This window comes from Balaenoptera musculus, chromosome 11 (genome assembly GCF_009873245.2).
Source record: "Balaenoptera musculus isolate JJ_BM4_2016_0621 chromosome 11, mBalMus1.pri.v3, whole genome shotgun sequence".
In the NCBI taxonomy this organism is placed as follows: domain Eukaryota; kingdom Metazoa; phylum Chordata; class Mammalia; order Artiodactyla; family Balaenopteridae; genus Balaenoptera; species Balaenoptera musculus.
In genome coordinates, this window is record NC_045795.1 from 37,446,625 (window position 1) to 37,457,713 (window position 11,089).

An 11,089-nucleotide genomic window follows, 5' to 3' on the forward strand; every position below is an offset into this window, starting at 1 on the left:
TCCCTGCATTACCCAATCTGAGTGTGCCATCTGTTTCCTGCCAGGATCCTGGCCAACACAGAGGGCTTGGGGGTGAGGAAGGGAAAGAACACCCAAGTTTAAAGGGCAAGGAGAGGGAGAGGAAATGGGGCCTAATCGACAGAGGAGTCAAAGGCAAACCAGGAGTTATGAAACCAGGCGGGCGGCCAACAGTTTTATGAAGATTGCAAGGTTAAATAAGGATGAGATCTCAAAGGTATATTGGGATTGGCCATCTGGAGGAGGAGCTCGGAAGAGGAAGAAAGAGAATTGGGTGGGTGGTTCTGGGAGGAGGGATCTGAGTTGAAGATCGAGAAGAAGGTAAGAGGTGAAGAGAGGTGAGAGAAGGGAGTGGGGCAGGGGAGAGAACCAGGGCAAAGGTAGGAAAAGAGGCAGCAGGCCATGGGGTGAAGAAATGTGACACTTTAGTCCAGGTGGGGAAGCAGGTAGTACCTCTAAGAATGAGTGTGGGGACTTCCCTGGTGGTGCAGTGGATAAGAATCCGCCTGCCAATGCAGGGGACACGGGTTCGAGCCCTGGTCCGGGAAGATCCCACATGCCGCAGAGCAACTAAGCCCGTACGCCACAACTACTGAGCCTGCGCTCTAGAGCCCGCGAGCCACAACTACTGAAGCCCACGTGCCGCATCTACTGAAGCCTGCGTGCCTAGAGCCTGTGCTCCGCAACAAGAGAAGCCACTGCAGTGAGAAGCTCATGTACCACAATGAAGAGTAGGCCCCACTCACTGTAACTAGAGAAAGCCCGTGTGCAGCAGGGAAGACCCAGCACAGCCAAAAATAAAAAAATTTTTTTAATTAAAAAAAAGAATGAGTGTGTATGTACCGAGGCACAACACATACTTACACATATACAACACCCACACCTGCACATGCTATACTCTACATTCACATGAACACACACACACGCAAATACGTATACACCACCATGCTTCACCACACACACCAAAGATACACATATTTGCACACATACACACACCTCACCATATCATCATCCCTACACCATTCACAACAGTCACAACAGTAACTGCCAGATCCACAGATCTCACTGGACCCCATGCAACATCGGATCTTTGCTTTGCTGTGACGTTTGTCTATTTGCTGGCATCACATTAAACCCTGAAAAAAGCCTGATTCTGCCCATTCACGCATGAAAAAGGAGTTCTCAGGGTTTACAGCATGGTGCCCGGTGCACCGTAGATGCTCCGTGGATAAATCTGGAATGGCTCCACAGTCCCTGGCTCTTACCCTGGGGTATGGGGCAAGGGCTATACCTGGCTGTATGTGCTGACCTCCTAAGTAACTTACCCAGGGGGGCCCTAAAGACTGGCCTCCAACGACCACAACCCGAATGCCTGTCCATACGATGGAATACTCTAGAGTGAAAATGAAACACGTGCTAAAACATTCATGAATCTTTATAACATAATGTTGAGTAAAAAGAGCAAGTTGCAGATCACAACATACCTGCCTGATAATCTTTTTATAAAGTTCAAGAACAACGGAAACTAAACACTACATAATTTAGGAACACATGGCTATGAAATAAAAACTTTTTTTAAGAAATGTAAAAGAATGCTAAACACAACATTCAGGACAGCAGGTTATGTCTGGGAGAGGCAAGGAATGGACTAAGAAAGGATCATATAGGTAGATGGATGTTATTGCTGATGTCTGCTTCTTGAATGGGATTCACCACCCAGTATAATATAACAGCAGGCCAGCCTTGAACCAAGGATGAGAATATATCATGAACCAATGATTATGATTAACCCAGTTCTGTACATCGGATGTCTTGTTACAGTGAATAAAAATAAAGACTGTCCTCTCAGCTTGACCCTAGTTCTGCTTATTTTTGCACTTCCTCCCACAGCGATGCTGAGGGGTCACTGCAACCTTGCTCTTGGCAATCGGAGTTACTAGTGCAAGGCTGGGCAGGAAATGAACTGGGGATGAGGCCATATCTGCTTTAACACTGTTCTCGATGGGTCCTTTGTGGTAAGGGTTTCCAAGAACCAGCAGAGCAGTTGAGGGAGCTGAGTAACATTTACCAGAAATGTGTGCCTGCCCCACCCCCTAACCACCCCGCCCCATCCCCTCTCTCCTCCCTTTACTGCCTCCAACTCTTCCTCCCCACCCAGGCCCAAGTGAAGGGTAGCTCACAAGAGCCAGTAATGAATATTTCCATGGAACAGAACTGCTTACCTGACTCGCTGGAGTCTGGGGAAGAACTGCCCTGACCTCCACCCAGATTCTGGGCCCTGAAGGAAACTTGAGATGACTAATCCACACAAACGTTTATTAAGTAGCAGTATAGCAGAGTGGTAGTGAGCATGGACCACCTGGGTCCAAATTCTAACCTGGCCACTTCTTAGGTATGTGACTTTTGACATAGTACTTACTGCTCTGCACCTCAGTTTTCCCCACCTGCAAAATGGGGATAAATAATAATATCTCCCTCGTGGAGAGTTGTTGTAAGACTAAGACATGCAAAGCATGCAGAACAGGGCTGGGCACATAGTAGGTACTGAATGAGTGTTAGCTGTTATCGCTAAGTGTTATGAAAGATGCAGATGAATCAATGAGACCATGGTCTAGTGCAGGAATTTGCAAACTTTTTTCTGTAAAGGGCCAGATAGTAAATATTTTTGGCTTTGCTGGCCATAAGGTCTTTGTCACAACTACTCAGCTCTGCCATTGCAGTATGAAAGCAGTCATAAACAATTCATAAATGGATGAGCCTTATTTATTAATGCTGACAATTAAATTTCACATAATCTTTACCTCTTATGAAATGTTATTCCTCACTCAGTCTGTTTTCAACCATTTAAAATGTTAAACCAAGTCTTAGCTTACAGGCCGTGCAAAACCAGGTAGTATGCCAGACTCGGTCAGCAGGTTGTGGTTTGTCCCTCCCCGGTCTAATGGGGGGAAAAACATTAGCCCCTCTGGATTTCTTTGCTTTACCTGTATGTTCTGTGCCTCACTTTACAGGTGAACGAACTGAGGTTCACCCTTCAAAGTCCAGTTGAAATGCTGCCTCCTCTTTGAAGCCTTCCCAGATCACCTCAGCCAAGGGCAGTAATAACTCCATCTGCTGCATCCTTTGTGATAAGCACACATTTGTTCATTACTTTTAAAATTTTATCATGAAATATTTAAGACAAACCAAAAGCTATAAAGTATAATGCAGGGACTCCCCTGGCGGTCCAGTGGTTAAGACTCCACGCTTCCACTGCAGGGGGCATGAGTTTGATCCCTGGTGGGGGGACTAAGATCCCACATGCAATGAGGCGTGGACCAAAAAAAAAAAAAGTATAATGCAAATACCTTAGTCCTCACTATCTGGTTTATGAAATAAAGCATTGCTCAAACAGTTGAAGGCCCCTATGCAGATACCCCTCCCCAAATCACAACCTCCTTTCCTCTTCCCCAGAGGAAACAGCCACCATCCTGACTCTGGGAATTTATTGCCGTGTACTTCTAAGTACTTTTACTACATATAGAAGCATCCCTAAGCAGGAGGTAATATTTGTTTGCATGTATGTACACCCATTATTTAACTGGATTTTCTTAATAATCCATTCAAGGAATATCTCTATTTAGAGATTAGTCTCAGAGGGTGTTATAAGGTCCAAGGGATCCAGTTAAGTAATGGCGGTAAAATCCAAGGCTGATTCCCAAGTCATGCTCTTAACCATTGCTCCCCTCTATATTCCTGTGGCCACACAGTCATGTTAGTTATCTGACCCCCTTTCCACACTAGATTTTAAACTGCCCAATAGAAGAGACTGTGACCTTTCACCCCTTCTATACAAACCCTAATACCTGGCACCCAGTATCTTGGCACCTACTATCTTGCACTCTTCTTCAAAGAGACACCATCTTCTATCATCCCTAGCAGTCTCAATAGAGGATGGGGAAACTGCCAGTAACTCACTTCAAGGGTGGGGCTTTGATAGATTTCGATACGTTTAGAGCAACTTTTAAGCCAACTGTCAACGTTACTGTAAAGGATGAGGCATGCAACCCTCATACTCCAAGAGATTGGGAAGAGCAAGGGGGATAGAGAAAAGGGGAACTGAGAAAATCAGCCCCCCAGAACCAAGAAATCCTTCCTTCCTCTCCTACCGCCACATGGGAGGCAAGCTAGGGTTTGGGATCTAGTCCAAGCTTAAGGAGTGAGGAGTGACAATGAGTGAGCGGTATTGTGGCCTGGACCCTCAAACAACCTGACAAGACAGCATCTGGGCCAGTGTCCAAAGGGTGTGTGCATGCACCGAGGGGAGGGAGCGAGATGATGGGGAAGGAAGAACTTTGTAGGCTGCTATTGATGCTTCTAAAGAAACAAAAAACGAATATTTACGAATACTTGACACGCACATTGACAGTGGTGCTCGCTCCACTGTTCTTTCAGGATGTAGTCAGGCCACGTGCACTAAGTGGATTCATGGGTTCTACCATCTAGTTTAAACTGAACTCTCACCAAATGAACAAGAGGCTTAAACAGATCCCTGCAAAGAAACCACGGACTAAAAATGCTAATTATCCCAGCACAAGCAGTAAGAAAATGGCAGGGCTAACGTTTCACGTACTCCCAATATAAGCATTTTGTCAAGCACACTGGAGAGGAAAAGTCTGCCTAAGTCAAAACAGTGAACGCATTTCCACACATCTATTATCAATGACTAAACTCCACACTAAAGATGAAGGGAAATTTACACAGGTATATAGTTTCCCAGTAAACACTTATTAAGGGTACGTGCTCAAAATGTTTTACTAGTGGGAGAGACAATTGAAAAAAGCCTCAACTGGTAGTTTAGCAAAATTTTGGTATCTTCTAGGTCAGCCTTGTCCAGTGGAACTTTCTGCAATGGTGGAAATGCTCTACAGTTCCACAGCCACTAGTCACCAGTGGCCATTTCATGAAATCTGACTAGCACTGGGAAATAGCCACATATGCCATATTAGCCCAGCTCTAATAGAATTTGCATTGGGAATAGAGGTTGGGATTGCATTGGGCCCCTCCAGCCAAATCTTGTCCACACAAGATTTGGTTCATCTACCCTTTGGCCATACATACCATTTTAGAAAGGTGACTATCCCAGAAGTCCTACTGAAGGAAACCAGATTTAGGCTGAAAATTCCCTTTTTCCTCCCAGGATAGATTCTGGCATTTACCAGGTGTTCAATTAATGCGCATTAGCATGCCTCTGTATGGACAACACTTAAGCCACAAATTAAGACAAAAGGTATTTTATTCAAAAAACGCCAAGTATAAAAAAAAAAATAAGATCTCTTTTATTCCCCTGTACAGTATTTCACTCAGATAAAACCAGCAGGCTACATGCTGCTCAAAACACAGCCCCAGAGAGGATCCGGAAGGCACACCATCCAGAACTGCTTTTCATAAATCTATCCTATATACACAAGTCAGCAATGCCCCTCCCCCATCACCCACGGACCCCATGCCCACTTGGGTAAGCAGGCGAGGGGGCCCGCAGCAGTCAGGGAGCTGCAGCAGCTGTCCCGCCTGAGTCCCGTCACCCTATGAACAAACAGAGCAAGCGTTGCAGCCTTCCCCAAAAGGTCCCCAAGTCAGAGGAGGAAAGGAGAAAAGAAAACTATGGCGGCAGCTGTGGAAGCTTGGAGCAGGAAGGGAACCAAATAAATAAATAAATAAATAACATTGACCTCCAGGTTAGAATGCGCATCTTTCCAAGAAAAAAAAACAAAAAACCCAAAACAAAACAAAAAAAAAGCAGGTAAAATAATTTAAAGGCAAAATTAAAAAAGAATTAGATCAACTACAACCCTTTTGTACACTACCATGCCAACTGTACACACATTTACAGTTTTTCTGTTGATTTGCATTGTTTGTGCATTTTTGTGTGTGTGTGTGTGAGGTCTTGGCTTAGAAACAGTTAAGTAAAAACCAAAAAGGAAGACCAGTTCACTTGGGAGTTTTACTAAAGGAGGTGGAAAAAGGGCAGGTGGCTCAGCATTTGGCCCTGTAGCCTCTTCCATGGCACCTTTCATATGAAGGATGGGGGGAAGGGGTGGAGGAGAAAGAGAGGGAACCAAACCCAGGCAGATTTTTGGAGAAGCAGCAGGTAAAAGAGGCAAGTTCAAGTATTTCTCCCAGCACAGCCGGAGTCCCCACAGAAGGCACTCAGAAGAGTCGGAAGAGGTGACAGGGACTTAAAATGGTGCTAGTCCTATCCCACCCCAACCCGATTTCCCCCTACCCGACCCATCACGGCATTCAGCAGAACTCTTGATGAAGGGAACAGTTCCATGGCTGGATTCTGATCCACTCCCACCCCACCCGCCACCCCTGGGATTTTGCAAAGTCCAGCAATGCTGGACACTGATGAGAAGGAGAGCTTCTATGGGAGGAGTTGAGGCCTAGGACGGCTGGAGTGGAGTCTCTTCCTCCCTTTGGGAGGCAGCCTCCAGGGCCTGGGGTCTGGAATGAGTTGTAAATGTTGTTCCTGTATCAAGCACTGTCCTGCTTGGAGAGAAGTGTCACTGGTACTTGGGAAGCTGGAAACAGACACTACCCCTCCCCTGAGCATCTGACAGAGAGGGGAGAACCTGCCCGAGAAGCTATTTGCTGGGCCCTGGCAACAGGCTGTGGAGATGGATCTCAGCAGTTTCCTGGGGAAGGAGGACATCTTGCATCCATGGATGGTTCTGGATTTCTTCGAAGGATGGCCGATCTGATGGTCTCAGGGCCAAGCACCATCTAATGAGATGCTGACACTCTAGAGAAAGCAAGATAGAGGTTATGAATGACTCAACTTGTTTTTGCAGTGAAAAGGTCTTCCCACTTTGCTTCCCAGGGGCCCACAAGTCAGGGATCCAACAGAGACCCTGCCCTCTCTAGAACGCTTATTCTTCAATGAGAAGGTATTAACGCTTATTCTTCAATGAGAAGGTATTAACTAACACCTAGATGCTCCAGTCTGCTTTCAGCTAAAAAAGAGCTCCTCTCTTAAACCTGTAGTTTTCAAACTTCAATAGCTAGGGCCTTTCCCACGACGCCCACTCAACAGAAATAGGAAAGATGATGACAAGAGATTTTGATGAGACATCACTAAGCACGATGAGGTGATTCAATTCACCTACCGACCTACAAATATGAACACCACCCACGATGAGGTCACTGGAACCCCAGTATTTAAGAGAGCCTGCCTTAAGGGAGAAGGCTCAAAGAGCCCTCAATTTTTCACTCCCTGGCAAAACAGCCAGGAGTTGAGGGATCAGGATCCTTGGGTACTTAAAAAAAAACCTTTCAGTGAAACTAAATGGTCTTTTCTTAATATTCTCACACATGGCTCTTCCTCTGACCCCCCACCAAGGCACCCTCAAATGCAAACCATTTGATTCCTGCAGACCAGCTCTCAAGTGTGAATCATTTGGCTAGAATTCTAAGGCAAGGTCCATGGTATCTCCTGGAGACTGAAGCTCTCCAAACTCAAAGACCATCCTTGAGGACTAACAGCCTCGTGATTCCTGCTTCTCCTCAATAAAGGGCTTCCCAGAAGTTACCTGAAGAGACCCTCTGCCTGAAGAAAACTTGGCCCCTGATGATCTCCTCATCGTGCTCAAAGGGAATATCTCCACAGACCATATCGTACAGCAGGATCCCCAGAGACCAGACGGCTGCCGACCTGCCATGGTAGCGATGGTAGCGGATCCACTCTGGAGGACTATACACTCGGGTCCCTGCAAGCCGGGGGAATAGGAAGGAAAACATACTTTTAGCAAAAATAAAACACAAAGCAACAAAGTATGCTGAGTAACTCCTAAAAAAAAAGAAAAGCACCACCCTACTTCTCTCAGCAGCTGGGTGAACTCCATTTCCCCTCCCAGGGCTAAAAGGAGTAGATGAGAAGCTTATGGCAGCTCTCCAACCCAAAGCATTACCCACTTCTCTACCAGCTCAGACCATAAACAGCTCCAAGAAACAAACAGGGCTGGCCACAGACCCAAAGCCTGAGGCCTGTATGTGGTAGGACCACCCTCAATGGGAGGAGGGGATGAATATCTGCAAAATCAAGGGAGGTATCCCACAGACTATCCTTAAACTGCATTAAATGTCCTTGCCCAGGAGCCTGGTGAGAGTCTCATCTCAGATATGATCCAGGAAAGGACACCTGTACAGTATCCTAAGTCAGGGTGCCCTTTGAAAGGCCTTCCTCCCCACCCTCTGGATGTAGGGGTAGACACCCACACCCCTTCCTCCCCACACTTGAAAGGTAGAGAGGCAGGGCTGGCTTCAGACCACGTGATTCCTGTTTACAAACTTTGAGTTGTAAAAAAAAAAAAAAAAAGTGGGGCCATCCCGCTGGTGCTCACCAGGGGGCAGCAAAGACTGGAAGGAAAAAACATGGGAGGACCCGGCCAGCCATTAACTGTTAAATACAAAAAAATGCAGCCCAACCCAGCGTCCTCCAAGGGCAAATAAACACAAACCACAAGCCCCAGTCACAAGTTTTGAAAGGCTGTCGTTTGTTAGGTTAAGCCGCTCAGATGATGACCCACCCTCCCGTGCTTTGATCTCAAGCTCTCCATTCCTTCTTTTCTGAAAGAATCCTCTCCAAGCCCCTCCCTAGGATAGGTTTTCATCCTCTCTGCGGAGACACCCAACTAATTTTCAAACCAGCAAGAGATCTTATTTCACAACATTCATTCCCGACTCCCTCACCCCACAACACCAAAAAAAAAAAAACCCCAACAACAACAATGAATTATTTAGCGAAACTACTGTTTCTATTCCTTATTCGTCCCTAAATCAAAGGGGAGAAAAAAACCTGCAGCTCTAAAAACTACCTTACCGAAAACTAACTCCCTTATAAAAAACAAAACAAAAATCACAAAACCGGCATCAATTTTCATCTCTCCCGCTCTCTCCTCCCCCTTCCCCCCTCCCATCCTTTTACTGGCGGGGAAACTGGGTCAGACTTCAGAAATCTGGGCTACGGCCGGTTGCCCGCAACCTCTTATTCATCGGGAAAGCTTGGAACCCACTGAATTCCACTTAAAAAATAAAATCATGCCAGAAACATTACAGGTTCAGCTGGCTTGAAATCCCCGGCTTTCCTACGCTGGGAAGCTCTCCTTCGCCCCACCCCTGCTAGCATCTAGCCAGGCGGCCCGATGACCTTTACAAAGGGCCGGAGAGGAAAGCCTACCCAGGCCTCCAGGCCAGGCCGAGTCACCTGGGCAGTTCCCTCCCGGGCAGCTCCGCCCCCAGGCCTGGCTCACCATCGAAGTCCGTGTAGACGGTGTCCTTGAGCAGCGCCCCCGACCCGAAGTCGATGAGCTTGAGCTCGCCGCGATTGAGGTCGATAAGGATGTTCTCGTCCTTGATGTCGCGGTGAAGCACCCCGCAGTTGTGGCAGTGCCGCACGGCCTCCAGCACCTGCCAGAAGAAGCTGCGGGCCAGCTCCTCCTGCAGGGCCCCTCTTTCCGTGATAAAGTCGAAGAGGTCTTGCACCGGCTCGGGCCTCTCCAGGATCAGGACGAAACTGTCGGGCCTCTCGAACCAGTCCAGGAGCCTAATGACGCCGGAGAAGCCCGAGCTCACCTTCTTCAGCAGAACCACTTCCATGGGCACTCGGGTGCCATTAGGCTGCAGAGGGGCGAGGGGGCTGCGTTAGGGCGGGAGTCGGAGGGTGCCCCTCACCCCACCCATCCTGGGGGTCGCCCCCTCCAGGGTACTCACCAGCTCTCCCCAGTCTGAAATGCGGTCCTTCTCCACGTGCTTGATGGCCACCTGGAAAGCCCCCCAGAGAGTGTTAGGTTCCCTCGCCCGGGCCAAACACACCCGTGCGCCCCCCGTCCGGCGCGCCCTCCCCGCGGCGGGCCGCCCACTCACCGGCAAGTTGTCGGCGACACGGATGCCTGAGTAGACCGAGCCGAAGCCGCCGCTGCCCAGGAGCGGGCCCACCTGGTACTGTGACTCCAGGGGCTCCTTCTCCTTGCCTAGGAAAGGGGGAGTCACAGGGGACTCAGTACCGGCCCGCGGGCCCCCAGCTCCCACCCTGGAGGTCCAGCCGCCACTCCATTCTCGGGTTGGGGGGGGCGCTCACCGGGCGCCAGCTTGGTGGCGTGCAGGTCGTTGCAGGGCGCGGCGCGCAGGTGGGCAAGAGAGTTGATTTTGGACAAGAGCATCCCAACCTCCAGGATGTCGGCGTAGGGACGGTGTCTGGAGGAGCTGCAGCAGGAACTGGGGCTGGGGTTGTGCCGGTGGCTGTGCCTACGGCTGGGGCTGAGGCTGCGGGTGGCGTTGCGGCTGCGGCTGGCGCGGAAGGCCGAGGGCGAGTCGGAGGACTACTGGGGGCGCTGCCGGGGCTGGCGGCTGACGGACACGCCGGCGGGGTCAGGCAGCGCAGAGGGCGGAGGGGTGGGCGGCTCGTGGGGCTTGTGCTGCAGCGCCGCGGCACAGGGAGCTGGTAGCTGCTGCTACTGCTGCCGGTCCCGCCGCCGCCGCCACCGCCGCTGCCGCCAAGTCCTCTCGGGCCTCCTCCGCCACCGCGGCCGCTGCAGCAGACACCCGGCTCGCCCTGCCGCCAGGAGTAAAGGGGCGGAGCGCGCCGGCGGGTGGGGGGCGCGCGGGCGGGCGGGGATGGGGCGGGGCCTCTCCGGGAGGCCTAGGCGGGGAGCGGGGCTGCCGGGCCGGAGGAGGGAGGAGAGGGGGTGGGGAAGCGGCGGGACAGGGCGACTCCCCTCCACCCCCGCCCCTCGCTCTCCATCGCCGCGCCCCGGCCCCGCCCCCGCCGCCGCGTCTCCAGCCAACCAGAAGGCGATTGATCTGCATAACACGGCGCGCGACGCCCACGCCCCCGCCCAGCTCTCGCGGTCAGAATGGTCTCTACGCCGCCACGACGTGGCGGGAAGGAAAAGGCGCCAAAATGGAGGGGGAGGGGCGCGGGGCGTGCGGGTAGGCGGGAGCTGGGTGTCGAGCCGCTAGGGAGGAAGGATGAGGAGGGGCGTATCGATTCAAACCCAAACAATAACAAAGCCATCAAAGGCCGCCCGAGGCC

The 11,089-nt window shown here is 50.3% G+C and overlaps 1 protein-coding gene across 1 annotated transcript; it reads right to left on the reverse strand.

Moving 5' to 3' along the window:
• Nucleotides 1-5,275: 5,275 nt before the first annotated feature.
• On the reverse strand, nucleotides 5,276-10,641 carry PIM1 (Pim-1 proto-oncogene, serine/threonine kinase). The gene is made up of 6 exons (XM_036870010.1): nucleotides 10,136-10,641; nucleotides 9,922-10,028; nucleotides 9,769-9,819; nucleotides 9,309-9,675; nucleotides 7,590-7,766; nucleotides 5,276-6,802 (listed from the first exon to the last, which is right to left on the reverse strand). The coding sequence occupies exons 1-6, from the start codon at nucleotides 10,215-10,217 to the stop codon at nucleotides 6,645-6,647; spliced, it is 942 nt and encodes a 313-aa protein (XP_036725905.1). The 5' UTR covers nucleotides 10,218-10,641; the 3' UTR covers nucleotides 5,276-6,644.
• Between the last annotated feature and the right edge of the window lie 448 nt (nucleotides 10,642-11,089).